Here is a 25309-nt window from a genome sequence, read left to right as displayed (position 1 = left end):
AGTGAAGTTCATCTATCAGTGCCACGGAATTTATTTAAAAGGAGAGGTTGATGCATTGTCATATGCTTCATCTGTTCCTTTGTGAAGGCATTAACCTTCATTTGTAGCAAAGCCAGTATGGCTTTTGACTTAACTATTGATTATCCCCAACCAAAGTGACAAAATACATAGCAGTCTACTGGGTAGAAAACAGTTTCTAAGGAGACTCATCTTTTTCTTTAACTCTACTTTTTAATTCTACAGATGGTTCTCAAGGCGGTCCATGGATCAGTTTCTTTTTTAATGGTAGGATTTATATTGTGACAAAGGGAAAAACTTCAAGACTGGCACTAGTCATAATTGAATTGAGGCTATAAAAATTAAGTATTACCTCATTGATCTTAAACACAACAACCAATCATGTTCACTGGGGGTTGTGTGTGCATGAGGGTGATTATGAATATGTAGGATGGATGACTTACGAATTGAGGAAACTCTGATCCTTCACAGGGAGTAACAGTCCAAACAAATCTGAGTAGCAGAGTTACAGAAAAATAAATAAATGAAATGTGTCTTTGTGTGATAGCTGCCTTCCCCAAAATATCAATGTTTACCCCAGCAATTTTACAGAAGAAAATGTCCCTGATTTCTTTTTTTAAAAAACTGCTTTATTGAGGTATGATTGACATACAAAGAGCTGTAGATATTAAATGTACACAAAACTTACTGTATTTGGAGATAAACATACACCCATGAAACCATCATCAATATCAATGCCATAAACTTATCCATCACTTCCAAAAGTTTCCTCCCACCTCCTTTGCTTTTTGGGTTTTTTTCATTTTTCCTTTTGTAGTAAAAGCCCTTCATATAACATCTACCCTCTTAGCAAATTTTTAAGTATATAATACAGTATTATTCTTCATAGGCTTTATTTTGTACAGAGATCTCCAGAACTTACTTATTTTGCATAACTGAAACTTTGTACCCTTTGGCCAACACCTGCCCATTTTCCCCTTACCCCAGCCCCTGGCAATCACCATTTTACTCTTTACTTCTATGTGTTTAACTGTTTTAGATTCCACATATAAGTGAGATCATGCAGTATTTGTTTTTCTGTGTCTGACTTATTTCATTCAGCATCATGTCTTCCAGGTCCATCCATATTGTGGCATGTATCAGTGCTTTATTGCTTTTTATAAGTAAATAATATTCCATTATATGTATATACCACCACTTTTTCTTTATCCGTTTGTCCATCCATGGACATTTGAGTTGTTTCCATATTTTGGCTGTTGTGAATGATGCTGCAATGGATATTTGAATGCAGATATCTCTTCAAGATCTAGATGTCAATGTCTTTAGATATATACCCGGAAGTCCTTTCTATACCAACATATAATCTAACTGAGCTACTCATATACATTCCAAGAGATAATCTGTAAGAATCTGGCCATTTTCCCATTTGTTTCTTCCACTGGAGGGATTTTTTTTTTTTTTTTTAAATCAAGGTTTAGAGCAGCACTTCACAAAAAACTGTTCAAGGTTTTGAAGACCCTGGACTTCAGGATAGGAAAATTAGTCACAGGAGAAAGAGGTCACTAAATTAAGCAGCTAAAAGAAACAGAGACTGACAGTTACTATTAGAAGTAAATTGGAAAATTATCTGGTTGATGCTATTAGGACATAAGGAGTAAAGAAACTCAAAAAATAAAAATCTAATAGAATCGGTTTTAGTTCTGAAAATAGACCTAGTTTGAACTCTGTTCATCTTCAGTGTATGTGACTTCTGTGCCCTAGTGTATAACTGGAGTTTAGCATATTTTGTGAAAACTGATGGATCTAACAACCAACTATCTCATAAATTTGACAGAGGTACTGAGTTAATGAATCAACTATTTACTGTGTATGTCAGTGTTTAGAGATACTGGGCCAAAAAAAAAAATCCATGATACTGCCCCTGCCCCCTAATAATTTGTTTCCTCACTAGTGAGATAAAACTTATACATGTGTGAAAATTAACAATCAAGATACTTAAGAAATATATTAAAATATATAACAATCAGGTATATAATGAAGTATTAACTTAGAGATGAGTGGTACATAGCAAAATTCCAGTGGTGCAAAAGGACTTGGAAGAGATCAGTGGATGATGTCATGGAAGATATGGAATGAAAGTTAAGCATTGAAAATTAAGCAAACCAGGAAAAAACAGAAAAAAAGGGGAGAAGAAATTCAAAGGAGATAGGGGTATAGGCAAAAAGCACAGCTTTTTGTTATCAGCAGGGAGATGTGTATTTTCTGACACTTTGACACAAGTATCTTCTATAAAGGGAGAATTCTTTGCTTAACAGGCTTAATTATTCTTTTCAGCTTTAAGGAGATGGCACGGTGTGGCAAAACCGCAACAGCCAAACAAAAAGCTTGTGCTGAGGTTATTAAACAACAATACCAAAAACTTGGACCAATAAGGTAAGTTACATACACACACACACCACACACACACACACACACACACACACACACATACACGCAAGCAAACAAACACACAGAGAGATGCTGCTTATACTGCAAGTATTTGTTTAAAGGCAAATATGTGCATAATTGTCTTAGTGTATTTATTACACTTGATAAGGCCCTGAATGTTCTAACCTTTGTGAATATAACTCAACATGATAAAATACATACCTTGTCTAACTAAAACTTACCAGGTGTTAGGACAAGAAGCTGAAAGGCCCACAGAGGAGTAAAGCCCCTTTCTAACTGCAAATTCCCTTAAATACTTGATACATCAGGTTTTTACAGTGCTTAGTGTTCTGCTAAGACTACTTCTGACAATAGTTCAGGGAGTTTCTACAAATGTCCTGACTGAGAAAAATAAATGAAAGGATTGGAATTTTCCCACAGGTATCAAGAAATTGTGACCTTAGTCCTCTTCATTGTAATGGCCCTGCTATGGTTCAGCCGAGATCCTGGGTTTATGCCTGGTTGGTCCGTGCTTTTTTCAGAGTAAGCATTACTGTTATGTTTGTCAACCCTTCCTGTTTTATATTATGCTTTTCTCCTAAGTGGTTCCTATAACTCTGAAAAACTGTATAAGATTTTTTTTTCTTCCTTTCCATCAAAAAGATTTTTTTAATTCTTATCTTTTCAGGAAAAAAAAAAAAGATAAGGAATGAAATCTAGGGTAAGGCAGCAAACAAGGTAACCAAACTACCCTGTAACTAAAGATAAGTCTCCTTCAGACAAGGCTATTTTCATCTTTACAAAATTAGAAATATGATTTGCAGGAAAGCTATGTTTTAAAATGGTCAGGAGTATAGACCTTGGAGCCACACTGCTTGGGTTCCATTCCTGGCTCTTCCACTTACTTTGGGCAAGTCACTTACCTCTCAGTTTCTCCATCTGTAAAATGGCGCTAATTAGAATAGTGCTGCGCTTCTCCCCACAGGAAGTGCAATATAAATGTTTATTATGTGAACTCAATGCCACTCAATGCTTCTTAGTAACCTGATATGAATTCATATTCTGTGATTTTTGCTGGCTTAATTTTTTTATTTCTATGGAGGGTTATTTATTTGGTTCATATTTTGTCTTTTCCTCTATTGATGTCCATTTTTGTATTAATTCGCTATAAATCCATCCCTGCCCCTATTTTATAAATAAGGAATTCCTGAGTAAGCAATAAGACTGAGTTTACAAACTAATGTTAGAAGCTGGGTCAGAGTTAATTTTATCTCTCAGTGTCTAATATCCCAGCAGACATTGCTGAGTCATGTGAAGTGAGGGGGAAGATTGTAGCATAATTTTCTAAATTAAGGACCATCCTACATGTCAATATAAATACTTCGGTTTTGAGATTTACATTCCCAAATCTGTCTTTCACTGAAGTCCTCTGGATCCTAAATTCAGCAGATCTCTGATTTGAACTTCCTGTCTCACATCCCCCAGCAAAAATCCATGTAGTGGGGGTAGAAACCAAAAACATTTGAGTCAGATCTATTCTGCCCACATGGAATGAAGAAATTCTTGCATCAGAGCCTTCTGCTTATGTAGGCATTGCCCACATTTTTTTAAAGCTGCCAAGTCGGCGTCCCAATTCCTAGTGAGCACACAAGTGCAGCAATGCAGTGTGGTACATGTTTCAAAGGATCAGCTGCAGCTTTATAAACTTTTTATTTCCATTAGGACAAAAACGTTTCATCTCAAGAAGTCCAAACAAAAGGCAGTATCCAATCATTCAAAGCAAGCTATTCAAAGCAAACTATTGTTTAATAGTTTGATTCGAACTTTACAGTTTTGGAATTGGACCTAGACCAACAGAAAAAATAATTCTTCCTCCTTTTAAAAATCCCACTCCTATCATTCTAGAGAGGCAGAGTCTTCTCTAAACACCAGTATGTAAAAACCAAATGAAATCAGACAATGGGTAATAAAAACCAGGCAGAAATCCCAATAGGAAATTTAATATAATCAGCTTCTAATTTCTACTCCTTATGGGAGGAAAATGTAATTCAGGAGACGTTTTTTTTGTAGCAGGAAAACAAGGCGTACTTGCTTTGGTGAGGTGCTCATGTTATCTAGAATTCTGAGAGAAAACAATAAGAAAAGAAACAAAGCTTTGAAAGAGGAAGGGATTTGAAGATATACAGATGTATAAATTGCCAAAGCAAATAAAATTTGCATAAGCTTAATATTTTGTAATACTGAGACAACCTTAGTTCATTATAAACCAAAATAAAATAAACTAATAATAAATAAAATGATAGTAGTTTTAAAAGTCTTTTAAAAAGCAGTTATTTCTGTATTTATGGCTTGATTTTATTTAAAGTATATATTCTGTAGAATACATTTGTAATGTAGAGGTTTTAGGCATTTAGAGTTTCCAAAGCTAGAATGATAAATCTAGATTTATAGCTACCACCTCATGTTTTCATTCCATCTGTTTGAACCTGGAAGGAATTCAATATGTCTTTTCATATAAAGCAAAATCAGATTACATGATGCCTGACCTAATTTGGCAAAAATTCAACCAAAATTATAACTGAAATAAGAGAAATAAGGAACAATAAAATAATAAGTATGGGTTAAGTTTGCTGAATAAATTACACCAAGGCAGCTTTTTACTCCACGATGAAATAAAGAAAATCTGTATTTGGGGAAAACAGACTGCTTTATAAAATTGTCAGACTGAATAAAATAATGCATTTCCTTGATTATGTAAATTGTTCAAATAAATTACAGGAATAAAGAATCTCTATACTATGTATGCATTGCTGAGTTACAAGGTAGCAAAATAATTTTTAGGGTGTACGTACTTCTTTTCAGACTACAAAGATTCACTAGTTAATATGCTAACTTTTAAACTGATTTCTAATTATTTATGCCTGTTTCATTCATATTTGGTCTCCAGGTACTTCTTAACTGTTGGGGCTTCTGGGAACCTGTTTTACTTGCTGGAATGGCCTGGTGATTCTGAGACCCCATCTGTTCCTGAATAACTCTTAATTTGTTCAGTGATCATTTATGAGTACCTCAAAGCCATTCTAATAATTAATATCCTTGATTGAGTTTCACAGGGTGCAAAGCATTAAATGGGTGATTTCATTTGTAAGATATGGCCAGGGCTTATAAACACAGAAGCAGATGTTATATCTTAGAAAAACAGATCAATTCCTTTTCACAATTTACAGAAGAGTTTTAAAGGACACTCAAAATATCCATGCCGTGCCACAATTCAATAGTAGTCTTTTATAAATCAGTTATACAGGATTTGGCCTATTGTTTCAACCTCAATGCTTTACCAATAAAATTAAAGAAATAATTCAAAGAAGTTATTTACCAGATCTGTCAGCTTTACCTAAAAGTGAACTCTTGGCCTAGTATATCAACATATGTATACATGGTTTTAAAAATAAGGAGATATATATGAAAACAATGGGAATGTGATCTGAGATTTTCAGTCCCACTAAGTTACATATTTAGTTAGGAATTATAGATTTTAGAGCAGATTATCCAGAATAAATTAGCAATACCACCACTTCTACTTGTATGCTATCAGCGTAATCAGTTGGTGCTTAGTTCATACAAATTCTTGATGGCATTTTTTAATGCACACACGTGTCTTTTTTCAGGTATCCCGGTTTTGCTACAGATTCAACTGTTGCCTTACTTGTAGGACTCCTGTTCTTTCTTATCCCAGCTAAGAGATTGACCAAAACTATACCTACAGGAGAAACTGGTTGAGTATTATTTATAATTCTGAATGAATTTGACAGAAGGGCAAAAATACAAAATTCCCTTGGTTTCAGTTAACACGTAGAACAGAAGGAATGGACATGGACACAGCCCCCTGGCTTACATCTCCTGTTTATACACTGCAACCCCTACAGACGGCACACATCCTCTCCTTATACGAAGGATTATCTTACTTTGCAGAAGCTAGAAGTAGATTTCCTTATGCACCATGGTTATTTAGGATTCTGCTATGGGTGATACTATTTGGTCTGCCATGTACCCACTTCCCCGGTCATAATCGGAATTAATCTTACTATTGGCAAACGTAGGAAAAAGAACTTGGAAGGCATACTTCAAGATGGGCCCTTGGTAATAAATACTGAGGATCTAAAAAGGTGAGGAGTTTCAAGGGAAAGAGTATTTACAGCCTCATAAGTAGCCTTGGAGAAAATGCAAATCAAGCCCACACTTAGCCATAACCTAGTGTCACAGTTGAAACAAACCACATTCAGTGGGAGCATTCATTGTCTTTATAACACATGGACAACAAAGTGTGTGTGTTTATGTGCGTATACCCATCCTGTCCCCAACACACACACACTTCTTAAACACAGGATCCATCCATGCCTGTGCTTTATACTAGCACAGCATATTTTGGGTAGTCAGATTCATATGTTGTCAATATGGGAAAATGGTTTAAGATTGTTTGGAAATGGCCTAGCAGAGTTGTAGGTTTTTGTTGGGTTTTCATTCATCCTTTATTTATTTATTTATTTATTTTTTATTTATCTGCTGGGATGGAACTGGGAGTCATGCAGTTGGGTTGGCCCACCTGCCTCCTTGAGTCAGAATAGATAAATGACTAATGGGTCACATTTCCAGGACATGATATATGTAAACAGTATAGTGTAGAAATACATGCCTTTTGTTCTTCACTTGAGACTAGAATATCTCAAATGTGTTATAAGGAGGTGTTGTAACATAGAGCAATGATTCCTGTGAGACTCTGAGGACTCTGACCATTGCAATCAAAGCCCTAAGGCCTTGCAGTGGCAAGTGCTATGCTTGGCTTAACTCCTCTGGCTCCCACATCTGGGTGCCCTTCTCAGAAAGAGCCTTGCCCTACCCACCATCCTCTCCCTTCTCATTCTTCAGCTCCTCTTCTCCCTGATAAACTCATTCACACTAGGTTTTTAAATGCCAAATAAGACATAAAATGTTCAGTTTTAGATGAGAGGTACATTCAGAGATGTTTGCATTTTGACAGGATATATGGCTTTAATTCGAGCAGGAAATAGCAAAATTTCCATCAACAGTGAGGGTAGGTTTGGTTTAGGTTTGGGATAAGGAGACAGGAAGGGGACTTATTAGTAACCTTAAAACCTCACCATGTAGAAGCTTGCCTGTTACACACAAATGTTAAATAGGCATAATGTGTTCGTGGATGATGTTATTTCTAAGCAAATCAATGGAGCTATCAGGACCCAAATATCAAGAGAAATCCTTATGATTATTGCTTTATGAGCATTTTAAGGGTCTCATGAATAATACATAAATTTTAAAATCTGAACTTTGAATTATTTTAAACAGAAATTCTGGTGAATCTATCATGACCCTCCTCATGATTTGAAAAAACAATAAAATATTCAAATAGATATGAGTGAATAATAATTATAATGTTCCACTGATGCTGTTGAACCAATGGCGTATTACAGACATCTCACATAGCAAAGGACAGTACAGCCCAATGCACTTGTGACTCACAGTAGGCAAAGATGTTAGTGGAATGAATGAACAAATGAATGAATGAATAGTATTATATATGACAATGTTATTTATCTAAATTTATTCTATAATAAAATAGAAAGGATTTTTACAAGTTATGGATATTTTTCTTTTTTTATAATATAATGTTATACCTAGGCCAGATGGAAATTACTCAAAGTCCAGATCAAGTTTCCTATCTAAGAACAATACAAGAATATTAAACACTTCTTGTGAGATGGCTATTTAGGATAATAAGCAATGTCATATTGCCATATTTTAAGCAATGTGTAACTGTAGGACTTTTGTTTTTCAGTTGCTTCTGATTACTCTCCACTGATTACTTGGAAAGAATTCCAGTCATTCATGCCCTGGGATATAGCCATTCTTGTTGGTGGAGGGTTTGCCTTGGCAGATGGCTGTGAGGTAATACTCTGTGTCTAAGATAGTTAGCAATTAACTAGACTGTTCGAAAGAAGAACGCAAAGACAGTCAAGCTTTTGGTATGCTCGACTTCATCCTTTCATTGTAATGATGCAGATTTCAGTAGCCATGCAGTAACTGTACCACACAGATGAGGTAAGTTCAGAATTCAAGAATTTTTATAAGCATAAAACATCATTGTTTATGATGTCCCAGCATATCAAAAGAAAAAAAGAAAATTAGAATTCTTAATCCATGAAATAATATTAGAAGACCAGCTTAGTAAGAAAAATATCTTATATAAAAATCATATGTACATATTTTTTTTGTTTATACCTTCACCTTATTTCATGATGAATTTAAGTAGCTCTCAGATGTCTCTGCAGTATATCATGGTCCTAATGTTGCCAAAGAAGAATGAGAAACAATAGTACTTTATTACATTATTTATTACATATTAAATACATTAAAGGTACTTCATACATGCTTATTGAATGAAGTCCAGAAAGAATTTCACATAACCATGTTTAATATTGTATTATGTCTAATTGTAGGAAGAAACAAAATCACCATGAGAAATAAAGTTGGCTATTTCTTTGGCCTGTCATCTATGCAGTTGATATAAAGTAGAAGTCTGGGGAAGCCTTTGTCCCTTGAAATTGCCCTGGTCATTATAGGGTTGCTAGAAGAAAATTATCTTCTCCAAAAAGTCCATGGAAATCCTCTCCTCTTTAACTAATTATTTGGGACTTAGTAGCCTTCTGTGAAACACTCAAAACTCATGGACATTCCATTTCCTTATTCAGTCATCAAAGTAAAAACGATGGTGAGAGAGATATCATATCAAGCCCTTCAGTTTCTGAAAAGTTATATTTTTATACTTTTCAAGACAAATAACTATCTGTTCTGTTCTATTCTTGACAATCTAAGGGAAGACTGGGTTTTACTTCTGACTTCATTGTCAATTCTTCTGTATGATATTTGGATACTGAGTTTTCAGCAATTTAGTAATAGGTGAAAGTCTTAGAAATTGTCTCAGTTCTGAGTGCCCCTTACAATGTCATTTTAGGTCTAGATTTGGCTTGCCTCATAGACTGTTCAAATATAAATGATAGAAATAGAAGACAAATACACTTTTCTACTAGCTCAGTAGTAATGAGATCAGGTTTCTCAGAATAAATAACTTCTATTCCTATGTCTGCTAATTTGAATTGTGAGGAAATCAGAATCAGCAATTCTAGCATTGACGTGAATTTGTTCATCTCTCCTTCCCAGAATATCTGTCACTCAAAGTGGTTTTAAAAGCATTGGCCAGGGCTTCCCTGGTGGCGCAGTGGTTGAGAATCTGCCTGCCAATGCAGGGGACACGCGTTCGAGCCCTGATCTGGGAAGATCCCACATGCCGCGGAGCAACTAGGCCCATGAGCCACAACTACTGAGCCTGCGCGTCTGGAGCCTGTGCTCCGCAACAAGAGAGCCACGACAGTGAGAGGCCCGCGCACCGCGATGAAGAGTGGCCACCACTTGCCGCAACTAGAGAAAGCCCTCGCACAGAAACGAAGACCCAACACAGCCAAAAATTAATTAATTAATTAATTAATTAAAAAAAAAAAAAAAAAAGCATTGGCCAGACCCTAGAATAGCAAAATCGAAGGAAATGAAAAGGTGTGGACTTAGTCTGATGCACTAGGCTCTCTCACTGGAAGAATGAGGGAAACCATGGAGGGACTCTGCTGTGAAAATCCTAGTACAAAGAATCAGGTTTCTGTGGGATACCCCAAATCACCCTATTTCTGAGTGGTCAGCTCGAAGCCATGAGATTCAAAAATATAGCTGTGGACAATTATTCCACTAGAAACTGGTTTTACAAAGATTTAGAGACAGTTACTTTTTAAAAATTTTGTTCCAAACTGTAATTAGTTTGGCAAATGCCTAGAACTAGATAACCCTTCTAGTCGGGAACTGTGAGATTGCAGCTCCTAAAGCATTCACCTCATTGCTATTTCCTCTCTCTTAAATGCCCCTTGATTTTGGTTCAACATGATTGAACTCTCACGGACTGATAGTCACCTTCAAAATCTTATCAGTGGACAACTCCTCCTCTCCCATTTTCACACATTCCTCAAAATTTTTCTATTAAGTTAAATATGGAGGACTTAACACTTTGACTCAGGTCTCCACTAAAATGGAAATAGCATAACAAAAAAGTATAAATCTCTAAAGACAAAGAATAAATGACAGGAACAATAACATAACAAGAGATACTGATAAAATTTAGAAGATGGAAAGAAGATACATGAGGGGTCAATGACTTTGTACAGTAAAGAAGTAGAAAAAGATTCAATCTACGGCCTGCAAAAAAAAAAAAAAAAAGAGCCAAAAAGAAACTAACATGCATCCACAAGATTCTGGAAGAGTTTAGGAATTGGAAGCAGCAGATTAACTGAAAGCTAGAGGAAAAACCAGCACTAAAAATGGAAGATTGTTTAAAAAGTGTGTAGGGAGGTGTAAGCCTCCAGACACTCCCTCCAGTCCTGAACAGAGAGACAACTGCCCTCTCTCCTCCCTGGTAGAAAATTTAGATTTACTCTGTAAAAAATCGAATCATTGAGACACTGGCTTACAGTTCAGTCACCTATAGTAACGTCTTCCTCTCAACAATCTTCACTGAGACACAAAGAGCTTCCAATCGTGATTTTATCGCCTCCCTTTTAAACATAAATAGGTAGTCCAGGATCACCAGACAGTTGGGAAAGCCTCTGATACAACAACCAGTAACACAAAATAAGCAAAAAGAAAAAGAATACCAAAAGGACAAGGAAAATGTATAAAGTAAAAGAAAACTTTCAGAATTTTTCATTGATGCTTCAAAGAGATATCAGAAACATTAAAGTCACGAAAGTAAAACAATGTAATTTTTTTTTTTTTGGAAAAATTCTGTGAACATAGGCTATTTTATTTCCACAGGGGATGCATTGGAAACTTTTTTTTAATTTAATTTAATTTAATTTTTTTATACAGAGGGTTCTTATTAGTTATCTATTTTATGCATATTGGTGTATATATGTCAATCCCAATCTCCCAATTCATCCCACCACCACCACCCCCCCACCAGAATGTAATTTTTTTTTTTAATGGACTAGACAGAAAATAAGAAAGAGCCACTGAAAATAAGAAATAGAATAACAGGAATTTTTAAATTCAGTAGCAGGGTTAGAAATTGAAGTTTGAACTTATCCCAGAAAATAGAACAGAAAGATGAAGAGAAAATAATATTATTAAAAAAAATAAGAAAATTAGAGTATCAGTCCAACACCTGATCAATAATAGCTTCAGAAAGAGAAGGGGAAAAAAAGAAGAAAGAAAATAGAAATAGAAGGCCATTTCCCAAAAATAACATAAGAAATTTCATAGAACCGAGGACTTAGAGATTCTGGACAGAGAGAACTACTGAGAACCCAGTACCAAACCACCTCATGTAGGATTTTGATATGATCCCAGTGGCTTCCAGAGACGAGGGACAATATGTGGTGTAATCTTTTCCAGCTGTATCTAATCAGATGTAGATAAAATCCATTCTTAAAATATATTTAAAGATGAATTTGATTTAAATGGTAAATAGCCTTTTTCCATCTAAAAAACAAAACCCAGGGAATTCCCTGGTGGTCCAGTGGTTGGGACTCTGCGCTTCCACTGCAGGGGGCATGCGTTCCATCCCTGGTCAGGGAACTAAGATCCCACATGCCTCGCGGTGTGGCCAAAAAAATAAATAAATAAAAATAAAATAATAAAAAATAAAATAAAAACCCAAAACAAACAAAAACGTAAGTCAGAACTGCAAATAATATACATAATATCTGGCTATCACATCTGGCAATGTTTTTGTCAACTTCTGATCTGAGGGTATTCTGCTTGTAATTAGAGCATTTCTGATGTCCATCCTACTTTGTCATGAGCATACAGATTCACACCTGCAGCAGCTCACTGAAATCTCACAAATGGAGGATTTTCCCTTCCATTTGTGGGAGAAAAATAGAATAATATACCTATTAATTTGACTGTGGCTGATTTTTCTGTATTATATACAATGAATCCAAGATCTGAACATTATCCGGCTTCTAAAGAACCCAACTGGAATCCACAGGAAGTGGAGCAATAATTATCTGGAGTGGTAATTTTTTCAAGTCTAGAATTCTACAAAAGCTAAACTATCAAAGCAATGTGAAAAGAAAAGAAAGAGGTTTTCAGACATGCAGAGACTAAAAAAATTTACTTCCCATGCACCAATTAACAGGAAGCTACAGAAGATGTGGTCCTGTGGCCCACCAACACAAAGAAGTTAAGAAGAAAGGATTCCCACATCAGAGAGAGGTGAAGAGAATCCATAGTATGCTAGTGAAGAGAAGTCTCTTTCTAACAGTAAAGTAGATCTAAAGAGCAACTAGTCCCAATGGAGCAGGAGAAGGGAATACTACAAAATTGACACCTCCATTAGGGAAAATGAAAAAGAACAATTAACTGGAATTTTTATCTACTTGTGAGGAGTTTTCCATTTTTACTGGAGAGTGTACTGGAGAATTAGTGATAGATACTTAGAAAACTAAGCAAACAAAAGAATAGGGAAATTATTTCCTGGAAAAACGAATAAAAAGTAAAACAAAAAAGTGAAAGCAATCACAGTACACTAAGTGGCTCAGTTGTGAACGATATCCATATAATCATAATGGCAAACTTCAAATATTGATTTAACCAAAAATGTTGATATATGAGTGTAAGGGAATGGGGGGTGGGGACAGGGAATATATGTATGGTGGAAGGTGTTAGAAAGCTGAATTCTCATGCACGTATTAGGAAATCAGTAAATAACGTCTACATTTGAAAATTTAGAAAGACGAAAAAGTAGAATTTTGTAAAATAGCTATCAACACAAAAACATGGTTATAAATAGCTAATATAGATGAAAGTTGTTGCCTCTGGGGAACACAAATGTGGACAGAGGTAGACCAGAAAGGCTGCTCTTTTCTTAAAGCCCTCTAGTACTACATGGCTTGTTATACCCACATATATTAATTAGATATAATTAAAATTTAATTGAAAAGATGTAGGAAGACAATTCAAACTTCCTAAAGCATGTTGGTATATTAAAATGAGAATAATTGAGAACTTTTCCATGTCAAACCCACCTAGATCTAACAAACCACAGAAAAACATGAAAGATTAAAATTATACTTTAGAAACTGAGTTCTTAGATCAAATAATGCTTTTTAATATATTTAAATGTCTGATTAAATGACTTATTAATGAATACTAAATATCGCAAATTTGTTCTTTTAGGAGTCAGGACTATCTAAATGGATAGGAAATAAATTATCTCCTCTAGGTTCATTACCAGTCTGGCTAATAATTCTGATATCTTCTTTGCTCGTCACATCTTTAACAGAGGTAGCCAGCAATCCAGCTACCATTACCCTCCTTCTTCCAATACTGTCTCCATTGGTGAGTATCTCATTTATCCTATTTACACTATTCATTGAAAGAATAGCGTTCTACTTTGTGTGTTCTCATATTGCAGTGTGGAATCATTTGGGTCCTAAATGGTCCCCCTGTACGTAACTTACAGAGTGGTCCTTATTTGCATTCATGCTTTCTTAGGCGACCTCAACTCAGGAGAACTATTTTCTTCCATGTTCAAGCAGCATGATCTTAAGTGAACCCTCTACCTTCTTTCTGCCCATATTTTTCATTTGCAGATAAACGGGAGGGTCAGCCCAGATCCTTTCCAGCTCTAGAAGACTTTGGGATTCAGTGCTTCCTGGCAACTTTAGTATTTAGATCTCTAACACTGATACTTCTCCCTCCAGAAGATGTCTTGAATTTTTGAGAAGTGCTTCATATAAGTAATTTTCAAGGGAATAAAAAGCTATGTTTACACTTCAGGCTTCAAGCTTAAATGTCTTAGATGCAGTTCTCTACAGCCCAGGGAAGAATTTAAAAAGATAAGTAAGAAGCAGATTTGCAAGGAGAGAGAGGGAAAGACTGTCTCTCTTCCTCTCCACCACTAGCTGGCAATTACAAGAAACAGCTTCAAGTAAAATGTTTTTCTTATTGGGACAGATGAGTTTGGTGAAAGGAAAGCACTTTGGATGAAGAAGGATTGCCCTTCTGGAATTGTTCTGCTACCAGCTCAAGGGGCAGATGTTGGCATTCTTGAGCTGCTTCAAATTAGAAAAGAAATGCAGGCAGGTTATGTTGGTAAAATACAATTTTGGGTTTTTTCTGGTTTTTATTTCTCAACATGGAGCAGTTAAAAAATCATGTGATAAATTAAGAATAGTAGTAACTCTTCTGTGATGATCCCTAAGAAAATTTTAAATTATATATGTCACAGAGGTAGTAAAGTTAATGGAATGATGAGAAGCTTTGGAGCCAGAGGGATCTGAGACCTATGTAAGCTCTACTGCTTGCCAGCTATGTGTTTGGATCAGTTACTTTAACCTTTATGGACCTCAGTTTCTTCATCTGCTATTTGGGGCTACAGTTATGATCTTTTAAGGTTGTAGTGAAATTTAAATTATATATATAAATATACAAAGTTATTATGTTATACATTATATATATGTTAAATTTTACATATATCTTATATATATTATATATATAACATATATAACATATATATATACACACTTAGCACAGTACTTAGCACTAGATCAGTAATAAGCAGCTGCTGTTTTAATTTTGTTTCTGGAATAAATGATACTTTATTTTCTAAATGAACTGAGCTATAATGCTTAAATGGACGCCAATCACCATATAAACAATGATAAGAGGAAGATACGTTTTCTAAAAAGTATTCTTCCAGTTATAACTGCATTTATGTATATATAATTTTATGTCTTTATATTTCAATCTGCTTCTGGGAAAGTTTATTATAATAATTTTGCTCATTTTGATGCCTATCTCAAAATTTTACTTAGACTCCTTTTTATCTTTTCCAACAGGCTGAAGCCATTCAAGTCAACCCTCTTTATATTTTGTTACCTTCTACTCTGTGTACTTCATTTGCATTCCTCCTACCAGTAGCAAATCCACCCAATGCTATTGTTTTTTCATATGGCCATCTAAAAGTTACTGACATGGTAAGTGAGCTGAAAGAATGCTATCAGGACCAATAGACATTATTTTGTGATATCTTGGGTTGTCTATCCTTTTATACACTAGTCAACTGCTAGGAAATGCATAGCCTGAGTACTACTTCTGAAGGTGAGCGCATGACTGGCCATAGAATTGTTTTTAAGAGTGATACTGGCCATAGAATTGTTTTTAAGCATGATAACCAGAAGCAAACATGCCATTAATATTTACAGTCACAAATACAGAGATACTGAATGCATCAGTAACATGCTGGCAGAGGAAGAGAGCAAAGAATATGCTCAACACAATGGCTTAAGCTTACACGTCAACATCAGGACCCAACCTGACCTAGGCAAAAGGAGGAAAGAGGGTTAATGAAATTCAGCAATCAAGCACTGTGGTTTACTATCATGAATATTTACAGAACCGACATTTGCTCTGAATAAGATGTTGGGCTCAGTGCTTGACTGATGAAAAGTCATCTTTCTTGTTCTGATTCTAACAGTGGCACCTGAAATAAAACGAAATGAAATGAAGTGAAATGAAATGAAATTAGCACAAGCAAGTAATAATAGAAAATTTAAGTGACAAAACGTGCACATTTTGCCAATTACAAAAGGAGTGGTAGAGAAGGACTAGCTTGAGAATATCCTGCTCTTCTCTCAATCTTGATCACCAGCTTCCGAAACAAACCAAGCAAGACTATAACTAAAGGCAATTCAGTGAGTTTGCTGTGCAAATGTAGTTCCAAGTTAAGCCCCAGGTTCTTTTCTTCCAGACAGATTGCTGTCCCTAAACCCCTGTAATGTAAAAATTCTGGAAATGCCTCCATGCAGAAGTCGTATAATCTCCTTTGGGTAAAGAAAATGAGCATAATATACAACATAAACAGTGTGCTAGGTATGTGAATGTTAAAAAAAAAACAGGATTCTAAAATAAATGAGAGGCTTGCATGGACAGAACAGGAGGCCTCTATAATGTTTATTTTGCCTTGGGGCTCCATGTTTTAATACAGATAATGCAGAGATAAGCAAGCTTTCTCTGTAAAGAGCCAGAGAGTAAATATTTGAGACTCTGTGGGCTATATGGTCTCTGTCACAACTACTGAATCATGAAAGCAGCCAACAACAACATGTAAACAAATGGGCAGAATTGTGGTCCCGCAAAACTTTCTTTACAAAAACAGTTTATGAGCAGTAGTTTGCCAACCTCTGTCTTAATAGCTAGAAAGCAATTTGAGATTGTTTAATGCCACCAGAATAATGACATCAGAACTAGAAAAATGGGAGGTCTAAGAAAGATGAATAGAAGAGGTATTAAGTCTCAATAAGAGAATACTGAAGGCTAAACTAGAAATAATATGGAGTGAATATGAAGGATTCAGTTTTCATATAGTGACCTGAACCTTATTTTCACTGAAATACAAAACCGCAAAACTCAAATCCTGATTTGACATGAAATGGCAGATTTTTAAAGGGATTTTTCTCTAATCAGAATGACTTCAGTATATTCTAAGAGGAACCTCTCTGAGACTCTCCACCTAAATGGCATTTAGTTGGGAATAGATTCTTTTTTGACATGAATGGAAGGACCCCTTGTCTTATGAAACCAATCATTGATACTAATCATTTAGGATGCATGTAAATCTGACATGTCTTCTTCAACAGTATTCCAATTCTCCCATAGGTTGTTTTTGGGTTTTTTTGTTTGTTTGTTTGTTTTTGAGACTGACATTCATGCTCTTTCGTATTCAAGGTTAAAGCTGGACTTGGCGTTAATATTGTGGGTGTTGCTGTGGTGATGCTTGGCATGTTTACCTGGATTGTACCCATGTTTGACCTCCACACTTACCCTTCCTGGGCTCCTGCAGTTAGTAATGAGACCATACCATGACAAGCATGAATGCTCCGACTATCCTGTGGTGGGTTTTGGGAACCACTAAGAACTCACTACAAAATTTGGCTCCAGAAAACTGATGACACTTAAATTAGTCCTGGAGTAGCTGCTGTAAAACACCCCAAACCTGCTTTGAGATGCAACCAAGACCATCTATGTGCCTTCATGAAGAAGCCCTCAGTTGAGATTGTGCTCATGGACCATATGCATCCTGCTTCATCATAAGAATAATTTATAACTTGACCTTCAAGAGATTAGGTCATTTGCTTCATCTTAACACTTTGGGTTCAGTGTAACATTTCAAATGTCAATTTGTTATTTCAGAAACTTTCCATGAAGGTAGAAATAGAAAATAAAATATACAAGTTAATTAGCTACTTGTATAAATCATTTGTGTAGTGTTGTCCAAGGGAATTTTCTGAAAAATCAAAGCTGTGGTCATCTGGTGGTGCAAAAGAAAAGTTTAATCTAAATAAAATATACATTCCCTCATTTAAAAAATATTCCAATCAGATTACTCTTGAAATATCCATATAGTATAAAAATTGAAAGTAGTAGTTGCAAAATTATAGCTGAATCCACTAAACAACAGAAAATAGATAAGGATTAATTTCTATTTGACCCTATGGTTAAAGTATTGATAATATAATTCATACTTTTATGATCTCGGTGCACTAAGAAATGCACTTTGTAGAGCTATGGATAAGGCTTGCTATGACTTGCACTATTAGCACAGTATAGTTAGGAAAGAAAGCTAAACAGTATAAAATTATTAACACATTTGTGGATTTTTATAACAGTTTTGCTTAAATGTTTATTTTATTTCAGAACTACATAATATATAAAAACAAGAAATTCCAAAACTTAAATGAATTATCACTGTGTATGCAGATACAGAAAAAAGTCATGTAACTCCACTGCATCAACACTGAAATGGAATACCAGAGGGAAAATAAAGAATAAAAAATTGAAACTGTTGATATATATGCAAAAGAAAAAAATAAATTATTTATGTGCAAACCAAAAAGAAAAAAGAACTGAACATTCAAACAAAAGTAGGAAGAAAATAGTCTCCTAGCATTCAGCATGTTAAACTGTAAGGTCTACTGGCATTCCAAAATTAGACTAAAGGGAAAAAATTGACAAAGACAAAAAAATGTGTACAGTTAGGAAAATATGGAGAAGTTAAAACAGAGCAATTCTCATGCTAAAAATAAAATGGAAGACAAGGTTAAAAAACCCCTTTAATAGCTTTAATTTTCATAGAGCTCATCAGACCTGGTTTGGTTTTTTTGTGCAAATGACATTATTTATAAAGTTATTCTTGAAAATTAAATATGGTAAAGAGGGTTTTTTAAAGTTATACATTTCTTTAAAAAATTATATATAATAGATAGCCCATGTTTATTATTTGTCTGTTTATTAATTACTCAATGCAAAATTAACCACTTTTTCATGAAAAAAAATGTGTCTATTTAAGCCTGACAATATAATATTGCTGCTTTGTGTATATCATCTATGTTCACCCTATTCACTTGTTCCCTTCCCTATCATGTTACACATTTATTTATGATCCATAGTATTTATTACATTTCTGCTTTTTTCTAGTCATTCAATTTATCAGTGCTGAATTATATGATGAATATATTTTCATTATGAAAAAATGAAATGACTTTTCAAATTATAATGAGTAAGTTTTGCTCTCAAGAAAATAATATAAACATTCCAGCTTGAATCATTTTAACAGAATTACTTCCAACAGCTGCCAGCTGAGTGCAGGAAAAATGATACTTTGTTAAAATTTGTTTAAGTGAGCCATATGGTTCTCTTGTTACATCTTGATGTTTAGTTGATGTATCAAAAATGACTTAACTCATCCATTTCACATTTGTCCCATTTACATCAAAGTTCTCAAGCTCTTTTAGTTTGAGGGGTGCACTGCTGTCTTTGAAAGTTTCCAAAAGACAGCCTAAACAGATGATCAGACAAATCTTTGTCTTCCCACTCTAGGGTAGACAGTGTTTTTGTTCTTATATTGAGCCTTACTTAGAAGTTAACTAGAAGGCTTTGTCACTTTAAATCCCTGTATCTTGCTTAGGGTTGGATCTTGTCTAGATAATAGGAGCAATTTCACTAAGTGCCTATTTACTGTCTGTTCCTTGCAAGTGCTTAGAGGGCTCCGCAGCATACGTGTATCCTTCACTCACCACAACTGCCACTGAACACGTCAGCACCTCTAGAATTCAGATTTCCTTCCTTGCAAATGTGTGCACTGTTTTCACCCTACCTGGTCTCCAAGGCTTTGCTCTCTCCTTTTTCAGCCTGGGAGGTGGGAAGGTACACTTTTAGCCAGTATTACTAACTAAATTTATTAGCAAAATTTGATAAAACAATATCGTGACACATTAATTGTGTCTGGACATGTGTACTACATATTATTATATGTCAAAGTTTATTATTAGATATTTTATTATATCTTTGCCATGGCTAAATGTTTGATAAGAATCTTTGTGATGATACTTTTGTTCCAAAGTTTTCTTGGTTTAGTTATTGAATGATTATTATCTTTACTTGTGTGTGGATTTTTCCCAATTAAATATTTTTATTTTCAGGAGGGAGAGGACTGTACTAGCAATGAAACAGTAAATCCAAACAAACGTTCAGTTTTATTACTGTAATGTAATATAAAAATAAAAATAGTTTAAATTGTTACCCCAGGGCAGCATCAGCCATGTTATTCCCAAACGAAGTATTTTAGTCAAAATAACAATATACTAGGTAAGTTTTGGGAATGCACTGGGAATGTCCCAAGTGCAGAGTAAGATCAGATTAGTCCAGGAGTAAATAGTAAAAACAGCACATAAATAAAGTAAAAATTAAAAGGTTTTCCAAATATGAGGACCTTCATTTGTTTAGGAACAAAAAGATGTGGGGTTTGAAAAAAGAAATAAAAGGGCTTTTCTTAATGACAGTATGGTGGTATAGACATTGGAGATGTCTAGAGGTGGGGGAGATCTTCTTAAGGCCAAATAATAATAAATATTGTATAACATACATTACCATGTAGGCAAAAAAAAAAAAAAAAAATAGAAGTCCTTAAGAAGAGAAATATATAGAAGGACCAGCAAATGTCCAGAGACTTAAGCAAGGACTGAAGATAGAAACTGCTAGTCCCTAGAGATACTGAAATTTTCTTTTAATAAGTACACAGGGTATGAAGGATGGGAGACCAAGCTAGGACCCAAGCAAGTTAGAGGTTGAATGGAAAATTACATAGAGTTAGGATCTCCAAGGGCTATACTCTCAGTGAAAATGAGAAAAAAAAAAAAAAAAAACCCACCTTGTGGAGGGAAACATTGAGGGAATTTTCATGTTTTGGCCTATGCACTTGGTGGAGGGATAAAATCTCCTTTGAAAATTCATAACCATGCAGGTTAGGGGCCAAAAGTCTCAATATCAATGTGTGTAGGGACCTAAATCTGAAACGTAATTTTAAAACAGTCCTAGGCTGAGAATATCCCCAACTACCTGGCCAAAAAAAAGGAACACTTTCTTCAAGTTGGGGCTCAAAGAATTTCTAAGATTATAATCAAAACCCATAAATTCTGCCAAGACATAAAGCATTTTGTGCAAGAGACAACATAAACAGAAGAAATAGAATCCAAAGTGCAAAGACAACAGATACTCTAATTATTAAACAAAGAATATAAAGTGAAGACTCATAATGTTAGAAAATATAAAAGAGGGTCTTGGAAATACATAATAAGTATGGCAGGCAGAATTCTAAAAATGTCCTCCTAAGATTTCTGTCTCCTAATTATTCAAACACTAATCTAGATACTACTATGAAGGGATTTTGCAGATGTAGTTAAGATTATTAATCAGATGACCTTAAAATAGGGAGATTATCCTGGATTATTCAGGTGGAACCAATGTGATTATATGAGCTCTTAAAAGCAGAAGAGAAAGGCAGAAGAGTCAGGTGGGTGAGATCAGACAGAATGGGAAGTCAGAGAGATTTGAAACATGAGAACTGGACCCCCCAGTGTTGCTGGGTTTGATGATGAAAAGGGTCACAAGCCAGAGAATGCAGGCAGCCTTTAGAAACTGAGAATGACCCTGGTTGAAACCCAGCAAGGAAACAGAGGCCTCAGTCCTACAGCTGCATGGAACTGAATTCAGCCAACAACATGATAAGCCTAGAAACAGACTGTCCTCAACGCAACTCTGCAGACACCTTGATTTTAGTCCGCTGAGACTTGTATTGGACAAATCTGCTAATCTACAGAGCTTTGAGATAATAATAAGTATTGTGGTAGTTTGTTATGGCAACAATAGAAAACAAATACAGTGAGGAACTAGACACCCTGAAAAGTGACTAGAAAGATATGAAAAGGATAGGGAGGGTGGGAGGGAGATGCAAGAGGGAGGAGATATGGGGATATATGTATATGTATAGCTGATTCACTTTGTTATAAAGCAGAAACTAACACACCATTGTAAAGCAATTATACTCTAATAAAGATGTTAAAAAAAAGATATGAAAAGGTGTCAAATAGAAATTTTAAGTAGAAAAAGTATAATGATTTAAATTAAAAACTTAATGAATAGGTTAAATAGTACTATACAAACTGGAAAAGAAAGTGTGTGAACTTGAAGACACATTTAAAAAATTATTTAGAATACAACACAGAGATAGACAGAACTCTGAAGGGGAAGTTAAGAAAAATGCAAGGTAGAATGAGAAATGTGTCATATATTTAATCAGAATTCCAAGAGTATATAGTAAAAAGAATGAGGGAGACACAATCATTGAAGATACAATGGGTAACAATTTTCCAGTATTAGTGAAAAAAAACAATCAAGATTTTCAGGAAGCATAATGAATCCAAAGCAGGATTTTTAAAAGGGAAATTTGCCCTCACCTACATGAGAGTGAAATAGTAGAACATTCAAAAGAAAGAAAAGGTAATAAAGAGAGAGAGAGAAGAAAGACTACATACAAGGAACTATAATTAGACTAAGGCTACCTTCTCAAGAACAATTGGAAACAGTGAAGAATCTCCAAGTGCTAAAACAAAGAGCTATCAACCTAAAATTGTACATCTAGAAAGTCTATGTTTCAAGAATGAAAGAAAACTAAGGAGTTTTCAAACCAATAAAAACTAAGAGAGTTTACCAATAACCGAAGCTCATAAAGGTACGTCTAACGTATGTAACAAAGGAAAAGAGAAAAACAATTCAAGACAGGAGTTCCGTGACATGACAAGAAATGGTGAGTAACCAAATTGGTAAACATATGGGTTAAGAAAAACTAGAATTAATACTGAAAAAGCATAAAATAAGTTCAAAGAAAAGTATTCTAATTTAGCTCTCAAGCTTCCACTTTTCTCAACAGCGGAACACTTTAAATCAAAGTCAATTTAGTCATTTCAGTGTTTTTTCTGATTTCAGAGTTTAACTTAGTCAACTTAGGTTTTTGCTTTTTAGATCCCCTCTCTTGTTCCTTTCTTCTTGAGATTTTTATCTAAGTTCTGTGAACCTTACATATGAAACTTGCACTGGATGAGTGAGATGCATCTGGTCTTTGTGATCAGCAATTGTCCGTGTTGGCTTCCACTGAGATGTACAATCCTCTGAAATGTATGATTCCTATCGGTTTTATCTTTTACTTCTGATTCCAAGATCTATTCATGCTCCCTGGCTCCTGTACCTCTCATGTCATGCCTAAAATCAACATCTCTTCAACGGAGCCACAAGCCCCACTGACCCACCACTTCAAGGGTGTAGGGAAATTTGGATGCCCTCTGAACCTCTCTGGGATCCTCTGGGAGGAAAGTATATCTCAGGCCCACATGTATTAGACACTCCTTGCCAATAACCAACTCTACTGCAGAGCTTCGTGTTAACTGCAAGAGAGACGGAGCCTGAAGCTCACATCTTTCACCTAGAAGAGTCAGTATATTAATAAATTCATGGCAAAAATAACTGATGTAACCCATAGCCACAGAACAGAGCAAATCAGCCTAGATCAAATGAAGACCAAAACCATTGTGTCTAGAGCAGTGCTTATGAGCATAGAATCTGGAGGCTGACTTCCAGGATTGAATGCTTGCTCCACAACTCACCATACCATCCTCAGATGTGTAATTTGACCTGTATATGCTGCAGTTTCCTCATCTGAAAATGGACCACTGATGACACAAGAATATCTTCATTTGGTTATGAGAATTAAATGAATTAATACACATAAAACACTTAGGGCGGGCTTCCCTGGTGGCGCAGTGGTTGAGAATCTGCCTGCCAATGCAGGGGACACGGGTTCGAGCCCTGGTCTGGGAGGATCCCACATGCTGCGGAGCAACTAGGCCCGTGAGCCACAACTACTGAGCCTGCGCATCTGGAGCCTGTGCTCCGCAACAAGAGAGGCCGCGATAGTGAGAGGCCCGCGCACCACGATGAAGAGTGGCCCCCGCTCGCCGCAACTAGAGAAAGCCCTCGCACAGAAACAAAGACCCAACACAGCCAAAAATAAATAAATAAATAAATAAATAATAAATAAATAAATAAATAATAAATAAATAAATAAATTGGATTGTTTAAAAAAAAAAACTGTTGAAAAAAACACTTAGGGCAGTGACTGGCCATAATAAAAGCTCAATATTAGGTTGTATTCTTATTACTGTTATTTTCTTATCATTCCTTAGCACATCACCAGAAGTAATTGCTCACACACAGTCACCAGGCTTGGTCAAACTCCTTCTTCAGAAGACTCTTAGCCAGAATCTCATTGAAACCTTAGGTAAGCTAATTTTGTTTAAATGTAAAAGGTTTCCCTTAGTAATAACACCTAAACAGATATTTCCAAAGAATCATTTAACTTTTACCCAATTACTCTTTGGTTGAGAGAGCACACTGAAGGTAAAACAGTGAACAAAGTGTGCATTTTTAAAAATGCATTTTCACTTTACAGAATTCAGCACACAATGAAAATATAGGACAATTTAGACACTGTATACAATACTAAAAAACAAGTTCAATACCTTATTGGAATAAAGTGGTATGTTGGTATCAAATGAGCCTCTAACTCAATTAAACTATTCTCATTATTAGTTTTCACTTCAGGGATTTTTAGATAGTTCAATCCCCTCCCACCCCAGATTGTCAGGGCTCCCTGGAGCATTGTTTGCAGGGTTGTGGATGAATCTGGACAACTGTAGTTCTGCACACCTGCTGAGCTGAGCCTACCCTTTGACCTCTCCTCAGTGGCAAGTCTATGGCTGGGCCACTGAATCAGACTCCATGCCTTTGTGGTTATTATTCTGTAAAAAGTATGTACTGAAGATCACCAAAATGCCAGAAAAGTCAGATAGCCTCTCCATTCAAAGAAAAGTGGTGTGCTCTTGCATCCATGTTATAGCTGACATTTCCATTATTTTCCTTATTTATTCTAATGCTTAATTCTATCTTTTTTTATTTAGTGCAACTTTTTTTCTTGACACAATATCTTTTTTTAAGAGACGCAGATATGCTTGGACTCTTCAGAAGAGTCAGAGACTGTGTTTGTTAGAGCCTCTAAGAATAGTGGCCTCTTATAGTACTCCTACATAAAGAAATGACATAGCTTTCTCCATTTACTTCATCTTCTATGGCCTTGGAATACATTTTCAAATAAAGCTTGAAAATGACATGCCTTCTATTTTATGCAATGGTTTTCAAACTCCAAGTGATCCTGAAAGAGAGTGGGAGAGAGTTTTGGTGGAAAAGCTTAGGGCAGAAGAGATGTTCTAAAGACAGCATGTTTGATCCATCTAAACCTGACTGCCACAAAATCCGTTTCTAGTGTGAAGACTCCCCTTCTTCAAACAATATTATATAT

General features: G+C 35.4%; 1 protein-coding gene across 2 annotated transcripts in view; it reads left to right on the top strand.

Annotated features, from left to right (window-relative positions):
- SLC13A1 (solute carrier family 13 member 1) overlaps positions 1-17803 on the top strand; it is a 319118-nt gene extending 301315 nt beyond the window's left edge. For both annotated transcript variants that reach the window (XM_082400077.1, XM_082400078.1), the window contains 7 exons: positions 2353-2451; positions 2887-2988; positions 6114-6220; positions 8297-8406; positions 13738-13899; positions 15402-15539; positions 17290-17803. In XM_082400077.1, coding sequence (XP_082256203.1) covers positions 2353-2451; positions 2887-2988; positions 6114-6220; positions 8297-8406; positions 13738-13899; positions 15402-15539; positions 17290-17427 — 856 coding nt within the window. In that variant the 3' untranslated portion in view covers positions 17428-17803. The remainder of the gene's footprint in view (positions 1-2352; positions 2452-2886; positions 2989-6113; positions 6221-8296; positions 8407-13737; positions 13900-15401; positions 15540-17289) is intronic.
- The last annotated feature ends 7506 nt before the right edge of the window (positions 17804-25309 follow it).

The sequence above is a fragment of the Balaenoptera borealis genome (genome assembly GCF_965194805.1).
Source record: "Balaenoptera borealis genome assembly, chromosome: 7".
Taxonomy (NCBI): Eukaryota; Metazoa; Chordata; class Mammalia; order Artiodactyla; family Balaenopteridae; genus Balaenoptera; species Balaenoptera borealis.
This window is presented reverse-complemented; position numbering and strand designations above follow the sequence as displayed.